We start from the raw sequence: 22,028 nt of genomic DNA, 5'->3' as shown, positions 1-22,028 counted from the left end.
CAGTAATTCATCTAGAAAACTCCATAGATTATATACCATACCTCCTGAGTACCCCTGTTAGTTTAGCCAGTGCTCCTCTCCTCCCCTGATGCCCCGCTTTTCTAGGTCAGAATGTTTGCTGGGTATGAGGGGATCGCAGGGTTCTAGAGCCCTAAAAGCCCCGATAATGTGTATAGAAACAGCAGGAAACGGCTTTATAAATTAAACGAGGTAAATAAACCCCATTATTCTTCTAAATCCCTTAATCAGTTTAGGTGTTTCCAGAGCGTTTATCACCTCGGAAATAAATATATTAAATACAAAAAGCGTTTCTCGCGCATGCAAATACAAGAAATAAATTGTGTGAGGATGTGCGTTTCCTGGAATGGTGCACATTACCCCGCGCCATTCACACACAATGCGATTGTTCTCTTCTGCCCAGCGATTCAGGCAGCGATCTCCGCCGGGGGCGTCCTCCATATCTGAATTTCCCCAACGCGCCTGCAATAGAAAGAGATTATGTGGCGGCTCCTGGCAGCTCTGTATAATTTAATTAATGAGATGCCCTGTATAATGTATAGTTTAATTAATGAGATCCATCATTTAATCAGCGAGCCGGCCCCTGCATAATATAGTTAAACCATTGAGCAGGCCCCTGTATAATGTATACATAAAACAGTGACATACCATTCAAGAAAACACCCCCGCATTAGCCATACATTATACAGGGCCAACTATATATATATATATATATATATGTAAAAACTTTTTTTTTTAAATAATAAAACTCCAGCAGGCCATTCCTGTGACGCATTTAATTCAAGAGCAGAAATGTCCCTGCGTTGACCCCATAAAGGCGGATGCCCCCCGTGCACACAAGTTTTCGTCCCTCTTTTTGGTACCTCAGGTGTCTCCTCTTCACATGTTAACAGAGAGAGGGGGGGGGGTATCCCAGACTTAACAGGTGCCGGGGCACGCGGGGGGCAAAACTTCAGAAGTGCATTATTTACGGCAGAAAAGACATAAACTGCTATAAAACATTTCAATTTGAGCGGGAAAAAGGCCCGGGGCGGCAGCCTGAGGTAACACAGAGAGCCCAAACTTCACCCACAAGGTTACAGCACCACGGGCGGACACCGCTCAGACGCTAAATATCTATATAGACAGCGTCACACACAGTGTCAGCCTGCCCCGTCTGTATCCATCCGCTGAAACCAACCGGAACCTTGATATCTCGCGCCTGATTTCTAAAGCCCCACCCCCATGTAATGTGACGTAATCGATGCGTCTATTCTGTGCCCTGCTGCCTGCTCTGGGCGGAGATGGCGGCCATGTTGGTACACCCTACACCCCGTGTCCCAGATCGAATACATCACGGGCCGTGTTTCTATTTCCCGCTCTGGGGACTTTTTAAAAATGTTCCTCGCTCTGTCATGTGCGTGGATATAGTGCTCCTGCACCCAACTCTCATCGTTCTTGGGCTTTTCAGGCATTTATTTCCATGTGCTGTGAATAGGGCCGGCAGAACAACATTCAAAGCACCCGTAAGACCGCCTCCGCCGGCCGCCTAATGAAAATAGGCGCTCTTCGTCCCGCCCCTTTCAAGAGGTGACGCTTAAGGGGGCGGGCTCACAGAACAGTTCCTCGTGACTGGGAGCATAGCGTGCATCGGAGGAGAGCGGGAAACAGAAAGAAAATCAAAAATTTATTTCCAAAGAAAATAGGAAAAGGTTAGAAGAAAGTGGACCCATATTCACGGGAGGAATTCCCTTGGGAAATCGTATAAAATATACAAAAGGGGGGTGGCTCGGTTGTGGCATCACAAAATCAATATAAACTGGGGGGGGGGTAATACACATGGCAGTGGGGGCATCAATAGGCAAGAGAGAGAGTGGGCATTACATAAATCAGTACTAAAAGGGGGCTGCCTGGGGGCAATACACAAAGTTGGGGGGGCACATTAATCAATACTAAAGGGGGGTCCTGGCTGGGGCATTAATACACAAAAATACAAAAGTGGGGGGTTTAATGACAAAGCAGTGTAGGAAATACATTTTTTATGCTTCACTATGACTTAGCCTGTCCTGGTGTGTGTGTTTGGGGGTCAAGTGTGGCAGAGCCTGTCCTGGTTTGAGTGTCGGCGTGGCAGAGACTGTCCTAGTGTGTGTGTGTATATGTGTTTGGGTGTCGGTGTGGCAGAGCCCGTCCTGGTGTGTGTGTTTAGGTTGTCAGTGTGGCAGAGCCCCTCCCTGGTTTGTGTATTTGGGTGTTGGTGTGGCAGAGCCCCTTCCTGGTTTGTGTATTTGGGTGTCGGTGTGGCAGAGCCTGTCCTGGTGTGTGTGTTTGGGGGTCAATGTGGCAGAGACTGTCCTGGTGTGTGTGTTGGTGTGGCAGAGCCTGTCCTGGTGTGTGTGTCTTTGGGTGTCAGTGTGGCAGAGCCCATCCTGGTGTGTGTGTGTTTGGGTATTAGTTTGGCAGAGACTGTCCTGGTGTGTGTTTTGGTGTCGTTGTGGCAGAGCCCATCCTGGTGTGTGTTTGGGTATTAGTGTGGCAGAGACTGTCCTTGTGTGTGTTTTGGTGTCGGTGTGGCAGAGCCCATCCTGGTGTGTGTTTGGGTATTAGTGTGGCAGAGACTGTCCTGGTGTGTGTGTCTTTGGGTGTCAGTGTGGCAGAGCCTGTTCTGGTGTGTGTGTTTGGGGGTCGGTGTGGCAGAGCCTGTCCAGGTGTGTGTTTTTGGGTGGCAGTGTGGCAGAGCCTGTCCTGGTGTGTGTGTGTGTCAGGGTCCGGCGACCCGATGCGGTACCCGCTGGGGTCCGGCGACCCGATGCGGTACCCGCCGGGGTCCGGCGACCCGATGCGGTCTTTTACCTGGATGCCCGCTACCCGCGGGCATCGGATCCAGCAGGTGTCCTACCGGCCTCTCCACTCGACCGGCTTTTGCTAGGCGCGCGCGTGCGCGCCCTCTATTAACTTTATTGTTCCCCGAACAAGGTTCGCGGGAGCTCGCCGCTGTAGCCTCCCGCTCGGGGGCGGAGCTTCCCCCGAGCGGCAAGTTTAAAACCAAGCACTGAGCTTTGCTCAGTGCTCAGTTATTGTGCTTCCCTGCTACATCCTGAGTGCGCCTTTCTAGTGATTCTCCGTGTACCTACCTGGCTTTCCTTTGACCACGCTCCTGCCTGACCCTTATCTACTAAACGGTTCGTGATTCCTGGCTCTCCTTTGACTACGGCTTTGCCTGACCCTTTTGTACCTCGTTGCCCGCTCGTGTACCGTGCCTCGGCTTGTGTCCTGACTTTGGCTCGTCTGCTCCTCCTGTACCTCGTGGCCCGCCTGTGTACCGTACCTCGGCTTTTCCTGACAGCGTTGTTGGCCTTATCTGCTAAGCGCCTCTGCCTGCATATTGAGCTCTGCTCCCTATTGAACTTGTCCTTTCTGATTCCTGCTCCTGACAGTGTGTTTGGGTGGCAGTGTGGCAGAGCCTGTCCTGGTGTGTGTGTTTGGGTGTCGGTGTGGCAGAATCTGTCCCGGTGGGTGTGTTTGGGGGTCGGTGTGGCACAGACTGTCCTGGTGTGTGTGTTGGGGTGTCGGTGTGGCAGAGCCTGTCCTGGTGTGTATTTGGTCATCTATTTCTTGGCACGTTACTCTCTGTAGGAATAAACTATTTACGCCCTCCTGAATTTGTAGTGACTTCAGAGGGCAAAACTTTTTCTTGGCCCAGAAATGGTTTTGTGTTATTTACTCTGTTTCAATAAGCAGATCTTATAGCAAAGGATTCGTCGCAGAAACTTGGATGGTGGTTGGGATCTTCAGAGTCTGTGAAACCCAATTTAATTGTAAGGCCTGATTTCATTCTGCTCTACACAGGACAATTCCCTTTGGTTTCACAATCCTTTCCCCCTAAGGGAGAACCTTTTTCATACACACCGGCAGAACTGGAACTTTTCATCTAAATAATGTTTTCATTCCATTATGTCTATCTCTGTAATTTATTTGGGCCTTTTAATGCTTTTGGTTTCTGGGATTTTAATACTAATAATGTAATAAAAAAACCCAATGATTTATAGTTATTTGGATGGTAAATAGTGTGACTCGGGTATATAGGATGGGTGCGTGCGGGTACAAAAGCTCAACTTTATACACCAGATGGAGGAGCTCGTCATGTCCTCTAAGGGCCTCGAATATAAACACGGCCTGAAGAAGGCAGTCCTTCATCACATGCCCATTCTTTCCCGACTGTATGCATGGCGGTACTGATACTGATTAGCACCGCTGACGAACGACCCTATGTTCCACTCATGCACTTCTCTATATAATGGGTTTTTGCTCCTCCACCGGACTGGACTTATAGTCCATACTTTCTGTTCTCTTATTTGTTTTGTTTTTTCTACGGCGTTACAATTTTTCCTGACTCCAGATAATCTCAGGATTGTTATGAAAATACACTATCTGGTAATTTTTGTACTGCTACCTTACTATATTTGTATACTTACCCCGATCTTACCATTCTGGGATGTGGTCGCATACTTTTACTACTTGCTGACTTTGCAGATTGTGTGTTTCAATAAGAGATGTATACTGTTTCCTAACCGTGACTTTGTATGCTTCTACATATATATTATGCACCTTTTATGGACCAATATGATTCATATGTATACTTGCAATACCGTGTATGTATTTCATATCTTTTTTAATAAACTGAGATTTGGAGAAAAAAAAAATTCCGAACACATGCTGCAGATACACACCGATTACCTCTTTATTTCTCCTGATGAAGCCAAAGGTGAAACGCGTTGAGAAACAAGAGATTTGATCGTTTAAAAGTTTTATTTGGACTACTTTGGACATTTGTGGACTTTGGGACACTCAGGCTTAGGTGCACAGAGACCACCTTACCAGAGATACCACACCATCGCAGTCTGTTTGTTTTATAGATCTTAATGAAGGCTTTGGCATTGACTAGAAGAACAGCGGAGACCCAGTCTCTCTCTCTCTATTTAGAGGCCTTATATTCAATTATTCAACCAAATTTTTTTGGCAGTTGTGAAAGAATCTCCTGGATTTTATAGCTTTTGTTAATTATAATCAGTATACCTTTTACATCAAGTTTTACATTGTGTATTAACGATTCATTTTTTAGATCTCACTTTATTTCTGGCAATAAAATCAAATCTAAAACCTTTAAACCCACAGACGGCAGTGGATTCATTGATTTTTCCAGCTGTCGCCATCCCAACTGGTTACGCAATATACCAAAGGGGCAAAAGAATGTTGAACAAAGGGGCAGTTGGCACGTATTAGAAGAAACTGTACTGATGATAATGATCTTTCAACTCAAAGTCATCAATCACTAGGACAGCTTGAAGAAAGACACTACCCTAAGGAGTTACTCCACGGAAATTTAGAACAGATAAAAAAAAAACCATACAGTATAATTTTTGAAAAATAAAAACCTAAACAGATATTTGATTATTTCCTTTTTAACCAAATATAATGATAAAGCTTTTGATATTAAAAGAGCCATTAAGAAATGTTGGCCAATTTTAAAACAAGGCACTATATTAAGAGATTATCTCCCCGATAGAAATAATATTATTTATAAGAAATCAGCAAAGGGGAGGAAGTATTTAACCAATATAAACAACAGACAGAACTCTGTATATACTTCTTTTTATAACAGATTCTACACTATTATGGCGAAACGCGTTGCGATCATCTGGACTACTACAGTGACCGATTTATATTTATTCCTGTGATGAGAAGTGGGATTTCATTCAAGTTATTGAGCGTTTGTGCATAACATATGTGTTGTGACCATTTTTCCCCATGTTGTGTTAATTGTCATTTTAAACATCAAGAGGACTGTTTTTTTTCGGGCTGCTGCAATACTTTTGGGAACGTAACAAAAAATGTTATTGCCGTTTTCGATCTAGAGTTTGAAAAGGGGTGGCTTTGTTTGTCGTCAAACGGTTCAGTGCAAACAAGTACAAATATCTTGGAAACGTTGAACTTGATGAACTTATGTCCTCGCACAAACTGGATTCATTGGAAAATTGTGTTGAAATCTGCCCTGAGTCAACGGAGGTACGAAATCAGACAACTCTGGATACATTTTTTCCGGACAGAATCATGGCTGAGCTGCACTTCTGTCCAAAATTCTACCTCCGCTGGAATTCAAAGATCCGTTATAGCGCGGCCATAAATATCAAGAGGAATTGTCTGTGTTCGGTTAGAGGAGTTTGAGTTATAGGGTAGTCTGTGTTCGGTTAGACAGGTTTGAGTGGATGTAGGGAACTCTGGGTTCAGTTAGAGGGTTTTGAGTGGGTGTAGGGTAGTGTAGGTTCGGTTCGAGGGGTTTGAGTGGATGTAGGGTAGTCTGGGTTCGGTTAGAGGGTTTTGAGTGGATTTAGGGTAGTCTGTGTTCGGTTAGAGGGATTTGAGTGGATGTAGGGTACTCTGGGTCCGGTTAGAGGGGTTTGAGTGGATGTAGGGTTGTCTGGGATTCGGTTAGAGGGTTTTGAGCGGAAGTAGGGTTGTCTGGGTTCGGTTAGAGGACTTTGAGTGGATGTAGGGTAGTCTGGGTTCGGTTAGAGGGATTTGAGTGGATGCAGGGTAGTCTGGGTTCGGTTAGAGGGGTTTGAGTGGATGTAGGGTAGTCTGGGTTCAGTTAGAGGGGTTTGAGTGGATGTAGGGTAGTTTGGGTTCGGTTAGAGGGATTTGAGTGGATGTAGGGTAGTCTGGGTTCGGTTAGAGGGGTTTGAGTGGATGTAGGGTAGTCTGGGTTCGGTTAGAGGGGTTTGAGTGGATGTAGGGTAGTCTGGGTTCGGTTAGAGGAGTTTGAGTGGATGTAGGGTACTCTGGGTTCGGTTAGAGGAGTTTGAGTTATAGGGTAGTCTGGGTTCGGTTAGAGGGGTTTGAGTGGATGTAGGGTAGTCTGGGTTCGGTTAGAGGGGTTTGAGTGGATGTAGGGTAGTCTGGGTTCGGTTAGAGGATTTTGAGGGGGTGTAGGGTAGTCTGGGTTCGGTTAGAGGAGTTTGAGTGGATGTAGTGTAGTCTGGGTTCGGTTAGAGGAGTTTGAGTTATAGGGTAGTCTGGGTTTCATTAGAGGGGTTTGAGTTGATGTAGGGTAGTCTGGGTTCGGTTAGAGGGGTTGAGTGGATGTAGGGTAGTCTGGGTTCGGTTAGAGGGGTTTAAGTGGATGTAGGGTAGTCTGGGTTCGGTTTGAGGAGTGCGAGTGGATGTAGGGTAGTCTGGGTTCAGTTAGAGGGTTTGAGTGGATGTAGGGTAGTCTGGGTTCAGTTAGAGGGGTTTGAGTTGATGTAGGGTAGTCTGGGTTCGGTTAGAGGTTTTGAGTGGATGTAGGGTAGTCTGGGTTCAGTTAGAGGGGTTTGAGTGGATGTAGGGTAGTCTGGGTTCAGTTAGAGGGTTTGAGTTGATGTAGGGTACTCTGGGTTCAGTTGGAGTTTGAGTGGATGTAGGGTAGTCTGGGTTCAGTTAGAGGGTTTGAGTGGATGTAGGGTAGTCTGGGTTCAGTTAGAGGGGTTTGAGTGGATGTAGGGTAGTCTGGGTTCAGTTAGAGGGGTTTGAGTGGATGTAGGGTAGTCTGGGTTCGGTTAGAGAGATTTGAGTGGATGTAGGGTAGTCTCGGTTCGGTTACAGGGGTTTGAGTGGATGTAGGGTAGTCTGGGTTCGGTTAGAGGGGTTTGAGTGGATGTAGGGTACTCTGGGTTCGGTTAGAGGGATTTGAGTGGATGTAGGGTAGTCTGGGTTCGGTTAGATGGGTTTGAGTGGATGTAGGGTAGTCTGGGTTCGGTTAGAGGGGTTTGAGCGGATGTAGGGTAGTCTGGGTTCGGTTTGAGGAGTGTGAGTGGATGTAGGGTAGTCTGGGTTCAGTTAGAGGGTTTGAGTGGATGTAGGGTAGTCTGGGTTCAGTTAGAGGGGTTTGAGTTGATGTAGGGTAGTCTGGGTTCGGTTAGAGGTTTTGAGTGGATGTAGGGTAGTCTGGGTTCAGTTAGAGGGGTTTGAGTGGATGTAGGGTAGTCTGGGTTCAGTTAGAGGGTTTGAGTTGATGTAGGGTACTCTGGGTTCGGTTAGAGGGTTTGAGTGGATGTAGGGTACTCTGGGTTCAGTTGGAGTTTGAGTGGATGTAGGGTAGTCTGGGTTCGGTTAGAGGGTTTGAGTGGATGTAGGGTAGTCTGGGTTCAGTTAGAGGGGTTTGAGTGGATGTAGGGTAGTCTGGGTTCAGTTAGAGGGGTTTGAGTGGATGTAGGGTAGTCTGGGTTCGGTTAGAGAGATTTGAGTGGATGTAGGGTAGTCTCGGTTCGGTTACAGGGGTTTGAGTGGATGTAGGGTTGTCTGGGATTCGGTTAGAGGGTTTTGAGCGGAAGTAGGGTTGTCTGGGTTCGGTTAGAGGGGTTGAGTGGATGTAGGGTAGTCTGGGTTCGGTTACAGGGGTTTGAGTGGATGTAGGGTAGTCTGGGTTCGGTTAGAGGGTTTGAGTGGATGTAGGGTAGTCTGGGTTCGGTTAGAGGGGTTTGAGTGGATGTAGGGTAGTCTGGGTTCGGTTAGAGGGGTTTGAGTGGATGTAGGGTAGTCTGGGTTCGGTTAGAGGGTTTGAGTGGATGTAGGGTAGTCTGGGTTCAGTTAGAGGGGTTTGAGTTGATGTAGGGTAGTCTGGGTTCGGTTAGAGGGTTTGAGTGGATGTAGGGTAGTCTGGGTTCGGTTAGAGGGATTTGAGTGGATGTAGGGTAGTCTGGGTTCAGTTAGAGGGGTTTGAGTGGATGTAGTGTAGTCTGGGTTCGGTTAGAGGAGTTTGAGTTATAGGGTAGTCTGGGTTCGGTTACAGGGGTTTGAGTGGATGTAGGGTAGTCTGGGTTCGGTTAGAGGGTTTGAGTGGATGTAGGGTAGTCTGGGTTCGGTTAGAGGGGTTTGAGTGGATGTAGGGTAGTCTGGGTTCGGTTAGAGGGGTTTGAGTGGATGTAGGGTAGTCTGGGTTCGGTTAGAGGGTTTGAGTGGATGTAGGGTAGTCTGGGTTCAGTTAGAGGGGTTTGAGTTGATGTAGGGTAGTCTGGGTTCGGTTAGAGGGTTTGAGTGGATGTAGGGTAGTCTGGGTTCAGTTAGAGGGGTTTGAGTGGATGTAGGGTAGTCTGGGTTCGGTTAGAGAGATTTGAGTGGATGTAGGGTAGTCTCGGTTCGGTTACAGGGGTTTGAGTGGATGTAGGGTAGTCTGGGTTCGGTTAGAGGGGTTTGAGTGGATGTAGGGTACTCTGGGTTCGGTTAGAGGGATTTGAGTGGATGTAGGGTAGTCTGGGTTCGGTTAGATGGGTTTGAGTGGATGTAGGGTAGTCTGGGTTCGGTTAGAGGGGTTTGAGCGGATGTAGGGTAGTCTGGGTTCGGTTTGAGGAGTGTGAGTGGATGTAGGGTAGTCTGGGTTCAGTTAGAGGGTTTGAGTGGATGTAGGGTAGTCTGGGTTCAGTTAGAGGGGTTTGAGTTGATGTAGGGTAGTCTGGGTTCGGTTAGAGGTTTTGAGTGGATGTAGGGTAGTCTGGGTTCAGTTAGAGGGGTTTGAGTGGATGTAGGGTAGTCTGGGTTCAGTTAGAGGGTTTGAGTTGATGTAGGGTACTCTGGGTTCGGTTAGAGGGTTTGAGTGGATGTAGGGTACTCTGGGTTCAGTTGGAGTTTGAGTGGATGTAGGGTAGTCTGGGTTCGGTTAGAGGGTTTGAGTGGATGTAGGGTAGTCTGGGTTCGGTTAGAGAGATTTGAGTGGATGTAGGGTAGTCTCGGTTCGGTTACAGGGGTTTGAGTGGATGTAGGGTTGTCTGGGATTCGGTTAGAGGGTTTTGAGCGGAAGTAGGGTTGTCTGGGTTCGGTTAGAGGGGTTGAGTGGATGTAGGGTAGTCTGGGTTCGGTTACAGGGGTTTGAGTGGATGTAGGGTAGTCTGGGTTCGGTTAGAGGGTTTGAGTGGATGTAGGGTAGTCTGGGTTCGGTTAGAGGGGTTTGAGTGGATGTAGGGTAGTCTGGGTTCGGTTAGAGGGGTTTGAGTGGATGTAGGGTAGTCTGGGTTCGGTTAGAGGGTTTGAGTGGATGTAGGGTAGTCTGGGTTCAGTTAGAGGGGTTTGAGTTGATGTAGGGTAGTCTGGGTTCGGTTAGAGGTTTTGAGTGGATGTAGGGTAGTCTGGGTTCAGTTAGAGGGGTTTGAGTGGATGTAGGGTAGTCTGGGTTCAGTTAGAGGGTTTGAGTTGATGTAGGGTACTCTGGGTTCGGTTAGAGGGTTTGAGTGGATGTAGGGTACTCTGGGTTCAGTTGGAGTTTGAGTGGATGTAGGGTAGTCTGGGTTCGGTTAGAGGGTTTGAGTGGATGTAGGGTAGTCTGGGTTCAGTTAGAGGGGTTTGAGTGGATGTAGGGTAGTCTGGGTTCAGTTAGAGGGGTTTGAGTGGATGTAGGGTAGTCTGGGTTCGGTTAGAGAGATTTGAGTGGATGTAGGGTAGTCTCGGTTCGGTTACAGGGGTTTGAGTGGATGTAGGGTTGTCTGGGATTCGGTTAGAGGGTTTTGAGCGGAAGTAGGGTTGTCTGGGTTCGGTTAGAGGGGTTGAGTGGATGTAGGGTAGTCTGGGTTCGGTTACAGGGGTTTGAGTGGATGTAGGGTAGTCTGGGTTCGGTTAGAGGGTTTGAGTGGATGTAGGGTAGTCTGGGTTCGGTTAGAGGGGTTTGAGTGGATGTAGGGTAGTCTGGGTTCGGTTAGAGGGGTTTGAGTGGATGTAGGGTAGTCTGGGTTCGGTTAGAGGGGTTTGAGTTGATGTAGGGTAGTCTGGGTTCGGTTAGAGGGTTTGAGTGGATGTAGGGTAGTCTGGGTTCGGTTAGAGGGATTTGAGTGGATGTAGGGTAGTCTGGGTTCAGTTAGAGGGGTTTGAGTGGATGTAGTGTAGTCTGGGTTCGGTTAGAGGAGTTTGAGTTATAGGGTAATCTGGGTTTCATTAGAGGGGTTTGAGTGGATGTAGGGTAGTCTGGGTTCAGTTAGAGGTTTTGAGTGGATGTAGGGTAGTCTGGGTTCAGTTAGAGGGGTTTGAGTTGATGTAGGGTAGTCTGGGTTCGGTTAGAGGGTTTGAGTGGATGTAGGGTAGTCTGGGTTCGGTTAGAGGGATTTGAGTGGATGTAAGGTAGTCTGGGTTCCGTTAGAGGGGTTTGAGTGGATGTAGGGTAGTCTGGGTTCAGTTAGAGGGTTTGAGTGGATGTAGGGTAGTCTGGGTTCGGTTAGAGGGGTTTGAGTGGATGTAGGGTAGTCTGGGTTCGGTTAGAGGGGTTTGAGTGGATGTAGGGTAGTCTGGGTTCGGTTAGAGGGTTTGAGTGGATGTAGGGTAGTCTGGGTTCAGTTAGAGGGGTTTGAGTTGATGTAGGGTAGTCTGGGTTCGGTTAGAGGGTTTGAGTGGATGTAGGGTAGTCTGGGTTCGGTTAGAGGGATTTGAGTGGATGTAGGGTAGTCTGGGTTCAGTTAGAGGGGTTTGAGTGGATGTAGTGTAGTCTGGGTTCGGTTAGGAGTTTGAGTTATAGGGTAATCTGGGTTTCATTAGAGGGGTTTGAGTGGATGTAGGGTAGTCTGGGTTCAGTTAGAGGTTTTGAGTGGATGTAGGGTAGTCTGGGTTCAGTTAGAGGGGTTTGAGTTGATGTAGGGTAGTCTGGGTTCAGTTAGAGGTTTTGAGTGGATGTAGGGTAGTCTGGGTTCGGTTAGAGGGGTTTGAGTGGATGTAGGGTAGTCTGGGTTCAGTTAGAGGGGTTTGAGTTGATGTAGGGTAGTCTGGGTTTGGTTAGAGGGTTTGAGTGGATGTAGGGTAGTCTGGGTTCGGTTAGAGGGGTTTGAGTGGATGTAGGGTAGTCTGGGTTCGGTTAGGGGGGTTTGAGTTATAGGGTTGTCTGGGTTCGGTTAGAGGGTTTTGAGTGGATGTAGGGTAGTCTGGGTTCGGTTAGAGGGGTTTGAGTGGATGTAGGGTAGTCTGGGTTCGGTTAGAGGGGTTTGAGTGGATGTAGGGTAGTCTGGGTTCGGTTAGAGGGTTTGAGTGGATGTAGGGTAGTCTGGGTTCGGTTAGAGGGTTTGAGTGGATGTAGGGTAGTCTGGGTTCCGTTAGAGGGGTTTGAGTGGATGTAGGGTAGTCTGGGTTCGGTTAGAGGTCACGTACGGCCGCTGGTTTCCAGTATCATGTACCTTGCATTAATAAAGGTCATAAATGAGTCGCTGGGGACACCCCTGTTAGATCAAGTGTATTTATTTATATCTCAAGTCACATTGGGAGCTTTGGATTTACATGGCTAGGTGTCTGGCCAGGAAGCACATGCAGTTTACTAATCCATTTTATTGAAAGGAAACCTTATAAATTATGCTAAAGAAACAAAATATGGGTAAAATATACACATTTACACAAACAGGACATCCCTGCTGTACTTGCTTTTAAGAGCTACAACTCGTCACTCTCATCCCCATGATGCTCATGAGCCCATTTGCTTTTGTATAACAATCCACCGACAGCGTTGGATCACATTTTCTTGTTTACACCATGGTAGCGAGCAGCCACATTAGTCTGCCTGCTCCGTGCACTAATATCTGCCTTAAGTCAGACAGACCGGTACCTCCTACTTGGCTGGCGCACTAGGGGCTACAGGAACAATAATACAGCAAGGCACATCAAGAAATTGTGTTAGGGAGGGTGACATGTTGCTTCATAACCATAGAAAAACAAAACTAGGTTGTTTGCACAAACTTCCAGTTTCAAATTCCCATGAACCGTTTTTTTTTTGTTTCTACACTCAAATATCATTAAATCAGATAAAAAAGTTCCAGTCTGTGTGACCCTGGGAATTTACTCTTTGGGGGGGGGGGGCAGAGTTCCAAGGTAGCCCTGAAGATGGGCTGCAACACTGCAACAACCGTGGCCAGTCCTAGCAGGTTGGGTGATATCCCTGCTTACAAACAGGTAGGTTGATCCATACCTTACAAACTTTTAAACTGTTTCTAGAAAAGGCGTGATTATTTTATGTTTTTTTAATTAATGTCAAATGTATCAATTTGTATCCAGTTTTATCTCTTCTGCTTCCTAACGATTGTTTTAATGTTTGATCACATGATAAACTGGATCCCCCACTTTAAGTGTCCCAGTCTTCTCCACGCCATAGTATTGCCCAAAGAGGGGTGCAGTTTTATAGAGATGGCTCAAGGTGGGGTCACTCTTCCTGAAGGTTCTTAACGTGTCCAGAGGTTCCGTCCGACTCATGACGCCGGTGTCCGGGTTCACTGTAGTTAAGACGCAGCGTCCGCACGCCATGACCCTCTTCATCCTTGATGTTCCAACCCTGATATCATCCCAACCATCTTCTGCAAAGGCCTCACAGCCAGATACCACGATGCAAGGCCTGAAATTCATCAGGGACACCGGCTCTTCAAGACGCCTGTTGAGATCCTCCAGCGATGTTTCAGAGAGGAGCATGATGGGACTAGCATCTGGATAAGCGATCACATCTTTCTCTCTGAACAATATCTCAGCCTCCACGCATTTACGAGGACGCATTGTATCAGCTTCAAAATGCACCAAGTAATACGGCTGATCGCTCTGGAAGTAAGATGTCAGCCAGCGGGAAACTTCTTCTCCGCAGTCTCGACCCTGGATGTCTCTCCCAAACACCCTGCACTCACGAACTTTGTTGCTTTTGGGGAGTGACATGGGAACCAGAAGCTCTTCCATTCCCGAAGCTTTAAGGCACAGAGATTCTCCTCTTACGCTCACATCAATGAGGACCATACGAGGCTCCTGTCTTCCCGTCACCATATTTCCAGCCTCTGTCACCACCAGCCAGTGCCTGTCCTTCAGCTCACCTTTGCTGAGACCCATGTCCAGGCAGTCTGCATCTTGGACTGATATTGGCCGGCAAGATTTAATGGGGTAAATCAGGAGCTGGGACACGACCCCCACCTGCTTCAGCTCCTCGTTGCTCCTCCGTCTCCACCACATCCAAGAGGCTATAGCCGTTAAACCCACTCCCGCCGCGCACAGTAAGGGTAAGCGCTGCCGTGGGAAGGACTGCACTGTGGATTTCATGGCCATGGACACGTAGGAAAGAATCGAAGACATTTTCACTGATTTTTGGTGAATCAGAGGATAATCTGATCAAATTGGCCTCATGCAATATAGCAATACCCTAAAATAAAACAAAATACATGTTAAGATTCATAACTTTATATGAAAATGACAACCACCAAAGTTAGGAACGAAATCCTCAAAAGAACCAACTCTCTGGACAATAACTAAATTAAAACTAACTTTTATTTAAAAAATACCCTAAGAATATTCTTATCAGAACAGCAACAAATGACTACATAGAAGGGTAAACGACAAACGCTACAAATTAAATGTAATCATTACATTGCATCAACGCAATCTTTCAAAGTCCTGGAAATAGAGATCAAATAGGATAAAGGTAATAAAAAAAAAAGCTAATTAGAACCCTACGCGTTTCACAAACTGGCTTCAATGAAAAAGACCCAGATTTTTATGAGAAACCCAGATCACCACCGCCTCCTCCTCCTCCCAAGGGTGCATTGGTCATCATACCTGTCAATCTCTGACATGGGGGTGTGTTTGTAATTATCTAATTAGCTGCCCTGGTTACTGTTACATTATTTGATTTAATTCAATCTGACCAATTAACACGGTTAAAAAAGTCAATGCATATATTAGTGAGTTATTGGAATAACCGTATAACCAGTGAGTAAATGGTTAACAGTAACATGTACACTTTTAAGAACTATAATGGTAGCTTTGTTTCTGAATAGCATAATCAGCAAGCAAATAGTTGATAGGACTTAGTTGCTAAATCGAGATCTGTCTCTTTAACCCTTTCATTGCTGCTTGCGTGCTGCGTTAGCTGCAATGATATGAGGAGGTGGATGCGATACGACATAACATTTCCACATCTTCCTTCTCCTATAAAGAGCATAAAGTAATTCAGATCTAGAAGTTGAGGTCAATCTAAAACTAGAGGGTTTGGGGCTTAGATGTAAACAGCCTCCCAGCAGAAGTGGTAGACTGTAATACAGTGAGGGGATTTAAACATGCATGGGATAGGCACATGGCTCCTGAATCTATAAAAGAGACCAACAACTGATTAAGGTTTGAGTCTTTACAGCGGGCGACTAGACTGGGGCCGGATGGGGCCGATCTGCCAGCAGGTTCTAGGTTTCTATCTGGAATCCCACTCACAGTCTCATTTATGTTTATTATGTATTATAATTTGTAACTATATTAAAAGTAAGGTTTGCGCACTCATTCCCTTAATAGTTAAAAAAGGGGGGGGGTAGCCTTACCTGCCCTAACACGTTTCTGCCTTCACTCACATACACCTACTCATACTCACAGCTTCTGCAGGCAAGGAGGAGGGAGACTAGAAGTGAAGAGGAAGAGGAGGAGTTGTTATGTAACTACTCAGGAGCCAACTGCATATGCCAAGTGTCTCTTTTTAGGAAGGACAGTCCCGCTTTGGTCCTCAAATCCTTGTGCCCTTCTCTTTCCTCTCCAATGCCCCTCTTTCCTCCCCTGATGCCCCTCTTTTCTAGGAGGTCAGAATGTTTGCTGGGTATGAGGGTATCGCAGGGTTCTACAGCCCTAAAAGCCCTGATAATAGAAACAGCAGGAAATGGCTTTAAACTGTAAATTATTGTTCTAAATGCCTCTCCCAGTCACACAAATACCCCACAATAGGGGCCCCAAGTCACATACAGAGTCTGAGTAAAGCCCGGAACCATCCGGCGTGCTGCCAGGAATGCCTATTGTGGCGTCACGGAGTTCATGTTCCCCGCTTTCTGTGCAGATCAGGAGCACAAAGAGGAAAAATAACTGAAGCCGAGCTGGAAATAGAACATTCTGTATCTATAGCTTCACTTTAACCCCTATAGAAAGTCTGAGGCGGAGAGAAAGTGAGAGTGTATATATATATATAGTATTTTTATATGTGTTGTTACACGCGTGGAAATCGCTCACCTACATAAGTGCTTTTCATTGAGGGAGACGTGGAGTGAGAGCCACATTCCCCGTGTCTCACATGATCCGGCCGCCCACGAGGCTGAGCAAAGTCCACGGCTTCACCTGCCACGGGAATCTGCGCGGCTCTATTCTAGGAGGTCGGAATGTTTGCTGGGTATGAGGGGATCGCCGGGTTCTACAGCCCTAAAGGCCCCGATAATGTGTATAGAAACAGCAAGAAACGGATTTATAAAATAAACCGTAAATAAAACCCATTCTTCTTCTAAATGCCTTAATAATTTTAGGTGTTTCCGGAGCGTTTATCACCTCGGAAATAAATATATTAAATACAAAAAGCGTATCAGGCGCGTGCAAATACAAGAAATAAATAACGTGCAGCGTGTGAGGATTCACACACAATGCGATTGTTCTCTTCTGCCCAGCGATTCAGGCAGCGATCCCCGTCGGGGGCGTCCTCCATATCTGAATTTCCCCAACGCGCCTGCAATAGAAAGAGATTATGTGGCGGCTCCTGGCAGGGAACGGGTAAAAGCCCCGGGGGAAATATCTCTGCGTGTTCCGCCCCGGCGTTTCACGTTTTAAATTCATTATTTGCTGTACATCACTAATTAATGAATGAATCAATCAACTTCTAAACAGGTAAAAATCACACTAGAAATTCACTATCCGTGAAACGACCCAAAATCTATCTCACAGTTCAATGTATAGTAAATCAGCGAGCCGGCCCCCCGTATAATGTATAGAAAATCAGTGAGCCAGCCCCAATATAATGTATAGTTAAATCAGTGAGCCGGCCCCTGTTTAATTTAATCACCCCAGATTAACTATACATTATACAGGACCAGTCTTTTCTCATTTTTATTTGAAAAATCTTTTACTCATCCAAAAAAACTAATGAAAAAACTTGCTAAAGAGATTCTAGTTGTCCCGAGTTTAGAAATACCCAATGTTTTTATGCTTTTTTCTGGGCAATAAGTACAAGTAGCATTTTGCTATTTCAAAACCAATTTTTCCCCCCAAATCTGGTCGTTCTGCCACATGCGTCATTTCGGATATCTTTGAAGCCAGAAAATGCAATTTACCCCATCAAACCATGTATTTTTGAAAACTAGACAACTCATTGTATTTCCAATGCTGGTATTTTAACTCTTTCTGTGCACTAATTTTACTACCACCCTTTCTCAAACTTTTTTGAAGTACTGGTAATTCATTTTGTGGTTTTTTTAATCACAAAAATTGCACTTCAGGTGCAGACATGGCACCGCAGCAACACCGTTTAAGCGTAGATCACTTTCTAAGCTTGTTTAATGAAATGACGCACTACGTCATTGGTGTGTGCCTCGCCTGCCATTGGACATGAAGGGGTTAAATTCATGACCAGAAAAGACCCCGTAAAGGCAGACATCCCCCTACACATACAAGTTTTTGCCCCTCTTTTTGAGACCTCAGGTGTCTCTTCTTCACACTTCAACAGAGAGGGGGGGTATCTTAGACTTAACAGGTGTCGGGGCATAACATCAGAGAGGCATTATTTACAGCAGCAAAGAAGTAAACTAAGTTGCTTGGAAACAGTTCAATTTAAGTGGAAAAAAGACGTAATTGCAGAACAATTAATAAAAGGCCCGGGGAGGCAGCATGAGGTAACACAGACAGCACCCTCTTCACCCACAAACGTACAGCATCAATATCATAAAGAGAGACCGCTCACAGACACATATATATATACATAGGGACAGCGTCACGCACAGTATCGGTCCGCCGCGGCTGTATCCATCCGCTGAAACCAACCGGAACTCTGATATCTCGAGCCGGATTTCCCCCATGTGATATTACGTCATGCATGCGATTATCCTGTGCGCTGAGCAGACATGGCGGCCATGTTGGTACACCCTACACTTCGTGTCCAAGACCGAATAAATCACGGGCCGTGTTTCTATTACCCGCTCCGGGGACTTTTTAAACATGTTCCTCGTTCTGTCATGTGAGTGGGTATAGTGCTCCGGCACCCAACTCCCATCATTCTTGGGCTTTTCAGGCATTTTTTTTTTTTTTTATGTGATGTGAGTTTGTAGGTTCCATTTGCTTCTTCTATTTATCTATACAAGCCGGCTGACATACAGTACCTCCCAGCTGACCCTGGTTAGTAGGGACAGTCATTTCTTTACTAGGTGCTCGTGTTGCTCCAGAGCTTTACCTTCTGCTTTGACAGACTGTAGCACTGGTAGTAGTAGTTCTGTTGCATCCTCTGCCCTGCTGAAGCCACAAATAAGATAAAACATAGTTTTTTTGTATTATAGGTATACATATTCCTGATGTCATGCAGCACATTGATTCTGATGTACGATACCCCTGTTTCCTGGCGCTTGTTACTATAGTTTAAGTGAATGTTTTGTGGCCCCTGTAGGATTTTGTCAGGTAGAAGGAGTTCCCGCTGCCCCTCAGTAACTCGTACGCATCTCACCGACGAGGTCCCGGTTGGGTGGAAACGTACGCGGTTGGCTGCCGGTTTGGGGCCGGTCTAATACGCTGCTGAAAAAAGGAAATCGATGAACGGCGGCAGCACAGTGTCGCTGAGCGGTGGATTTATTAACGTTCCCCGGCCACAGTAAAGCAGATCATGATTAAATTATGTGATCGATGTTTCTGATAACCGTTTAGCGGTTCGGGCGTTCTCAAATTTCATTGACCGTAAACCTAAGAATTATACTAAAGAAACAAAATATGGGTAAAATATACACATTTACACAAACAGTACATCCTCTTTGTGTCTCTGCTGTACCTGCCTTTAAGAACTACAACTCCTGTCACTCTCATTCCCATGATGCTCATCAGCCCATTTGCTTTTGTATAACAATCCACCGGTAGCGTTCTATCGCTTCTTTTTTTACACCATGGTAGCGAGCAGCCACATTAATCTGCCTGCTCCGTGCACGAATATCTGTACCTCCTATTTAGCTGGCCCGCTAGGGGCTACAGGAACAATAACACGGCAAGCAATTTTGTTAGAGTGGGCGACATGTTCCTTGATAACCGTAATAAAAAGAGACGTTATATAGGGGTGTCTGTCTGACTCTTGGGTGTTACCTATTTTGTAAAGACTTCCAGTTTCAAATAAACAATTGTGCCCTTTTTTGGGGCTGCAGTGGTAAAACCTCTCTTGTCCAATTCATATTTTTATTGTTTTGTTTGTATGCTCAAATATAATAAACCCCCTTGATGACAATTGACGGTCCGGGCACGTCATGGCTTAAAACAGGTGCAAATGCCATCTGCGTTCGCTTTCTGCACCCAAGCGGTGTTGCTGTAATGCCTCGATGTAGAGATCGGCATCAAGGGGCCACGTCTGGCCCCTCCCTGGGGCAGATCAACGATCGCCTCCTAAACTTCAATGGTGTCGCTGAAATGCCTCGATAGTGAGACATTTAAAGACACCGAACACCCATTGCAAGATGGAGGCGCGTTCTTTCAAAAAATAAGAGTTTTCTTATACTTATACTTGTACTTATTGCCCCCATAACGTGCAGAAAACAAACCGTAAAAACATTCGGTATTTCTAAACTCAGGACAAATAGTAGAATCTATTTAGCAGGTTTTTTCCTTAGCTTTTAATTCACAAAAAGTCCTTTCTCAATTTTTCCATAGTAAATGAAATGATACAATTAAAATAATGACATCTAAAGAAAGCCCTTCTTGTCCTGAAAAAACCCAATATAAAACTTGTGTGGGTTCAGTAAATGGGAGAGAAGAAAATCACAGCTAAACACGAGCACCGCAGGAATGTTAATGCCATTGTCACGAAGGGTCCAAAAAATAAAATCAGCCATTGTCGCAAACAGGTAGGTTGATCCATACCTTACAAACTTTTAAACTGAAAAGGCGTGTTTTTTTAATCAATGTAAAATGTATCAATTTGTATCCAGTTTTATCTCTTCTGCTTCCTAACGATTGTTTTAATGTTTGATCACATGATAAACTGGATCCCCCACTTTAAGTGTCCCAGTCTTCTCCACGCCATAGTATTGCCCAAAGAGGGGTGCAGTTTTATAGAGATGGCTCAAGGTGGGGTCACTCTTCCTGAAGGTTCTTAACGTGTCCAGAGGTTCCGTCCGACTCATGACGCCGGTGTCCGGGTTCACTGTAGTTAAGACGCAGCGTCCGCACGCCATGGTCCTCTTCATCCTTGATGTTCCAACCCTGATATCATCCCAACCATCTTCTGCAAAGGCCTCACAGCCAGATACCACGATGCAAGGCCTGAAATTCATCAGGGACACCGGCTCTTCAAGACGCCTGTTGAGATCCTCCAGCGATGTTTCAGAGAGGAGCATGATGGGACTAGCATCTGGATAAGCGATCACATCTTTCTCTCTGAACAATACCTTAGCCTCCACGCATTTACGAGGACGCATTGTATCAGCTTCAAAATGCACCAAGTAATACGGCTGATCACTCTGGAAGTAAGATGTCAGCCAGCGGGAAACTTCTTCTCCGCAGTCTCGACCCTGGATGTCTCTCCCAAACACCCTGCAGTCACGAACTTTGTTGCTTTTGGGGAGTGACATGGGAACCAGAAGCTCTTCCATTCCCGAAGCTTTAAGGCACAGAGATTCTCCTCTTACACTCACATCGATGAGGACCATACGAGGCTCCTGTCTTCCCGTCACCATATTTCCAGCCTCTGTCACCACCAGCCAGTGCCTGTCCTTCAGCTCACCTTTGCTGAGACCCATGTCCAGGCAGTCTGCATCTTGGACTGATATTGGCCGGCAAGATTTAATGGGGTAAATCAGGAGCTGGGACACGACCCCCACCTGCTTCAGCTCCTCGTTGCTCCTCCGTCTCCACCACATCCAAGAGGCTATAGCCGTTAAACCCACTCCCGCCGCGCACAGTAAGGGTAAGCGCTGCCGTGGGAAGGACTGCACTGCGGATTTCATGGCCATGGACACGTAGGAAAGAATCGAAGACATTTTCACTGATTTTTGGTGAATCAGAGGATAATCTGATCAAATTGGCCTCATACAATATGTTATTTTTAAATCAAAATCTCCCAGTACCCTAGAATAAAACAAAATACATTTGACATTAATATTAACTTTATATGAAAATGACAACCACCAAACAAGCTTAGGAACTAAATGCTGGAAGAACCAACAGTCCGGATAATTACTAAATTAAAACTTTAACTTAAAAAGCTCTAAGAATATTTTTATTGTAAAAATCAGAAAAGCAAAAAATATCTATGTGGCAGTAAAAGGGTTAAAAACAAAGATTTTTCCTACAAATGCTACAAATAAACTAAGTCATTACATTGTATCAGCACAGTCATTCAGTGACCTGGAGAAAAAAAAACTAATTAGAACCCGACGCGTTCCACAAAAAATTGGCCTCATCATAGGAACCGAACTGAAAAAGACAAATCCAGATCGCCTCCTCCTCCCGCATTGGTCAGCATACCTGTCAATCTCTGACATGGGGGGTGTTTAATTTAACTCAATCTGACCAGTTAACACGGTTAAAAAAGTGAATTCATATATTGAATATATTGGAATAACCGTATAACCAGTGAGTAAATGGTTAACGGTAACTAGTACAGTCTGAAGTACTGTAATGGTTGCTTTGTTTCTGAGTAGTATAATCCGCAAGCAAATAGTTAATCGGACTTAGTTGCTAAACTGGAATTTTAATATACTTATAGGCAACACTATTGTTAATGTAGAGCTGTCTTTTAACCCTTTCATTGCTGCTTGCATGCTGTGTTAGCAGCAATGATATGAGTAGGTGGATGGGATACCACATCTACCGTCTCCTATAAAGAGTATTAGGGCTGCAACAGCTAATCGATAAAATTGATAATAATCGATAATTTAAATCATTGCCAACAAATTTCATTATCGGTTAGTTGAATCGATTTAATCGCTTATAAGATGGGGGGTTTTCAGAGCAAATAATATAGAGGTTGGATAATAACACAAAGATCCAGACCCCCCGCAGCGCTGCAGGGGACCCGGATCCTCCTCTCTGACAGC

At 45.7% G+C, this 22,028-nt stretch overlaps 3 protein-coding genes across 3 annotated transcripts in view; all 3 read right to left on the bottom strand.

Annotated features, from left to right (window-relative positions):
* The window catches only part of LOC149276641 (transitional endoplasmic reticulum ATPase), a 58,730-nt gene that overhangs the window by 22,172 nt on the left and 14,530 nt on the right, over nt 1-22,028 (bottom strand). The window lies entirely within an intron of this gene.
* LOC149276643 (mitochondrial amidoxime-reducing component 1-like) lies at nt 13,072-14,064 on the bottom strand. Its single transcript, XM_089503403.1, has one exon. It carries the CDS (start codon nt 14,062-14,064, stop codon nt 13,072-13,074), a length of 993 nt encoding a protein of 330 aa, XP_089359529.1.
* Nucleotides 19,950-20,969, bottom strand: LOC149276642 (mitochondrial amidoxime-reducing component 1-like). Its single transcript, XM_089503402.1, has one exon. The coding sequence runs from the start codon at nt 20,967-20,969 to the stop codon at nt 19,950-19,952; it is 1,020 nt and encodes a 339-aa protein (XP_089359528.1).

This window comes from Sceloporus occidentalis, unplaced genomic scaffold (assembly GCF_023333645.1).
Source record: "Sceloporus occidentalis isolate IW3139 unplaced genomic scaffold, rSceOcc1.0.p SCAF_232, whole genome shotgun sequence".
NCBI lineage: Eukaryota > Metazoa > Chordata > Lepidosauria > Squamata > Phrynosomatidae > Sceloporus > Sceloporus occidentalis.
Note: the sequence above shows the minus strand (reverse complement) of the source record. Positions and strands in the feature narration are given on the sequence as shown.

What these genes read in the sequence shown, in the direction of transcription:
- LOC149276643 (XM_089503403.1), bottom strand. Translation starts at nt 14,064, where the DNA reads ATGGCCATGAAATCCACAGTGCAGTCCTTCCCACGGCAGCGCTTACCC.
- LOC149276642 (XM_089503402.1), bottom strand. Translation starts at nt 20,969, where the DNA reads ATGTCTTCGATTCTTTCCTACGTGTCCATGGCCATGAAATCCGCAGTG.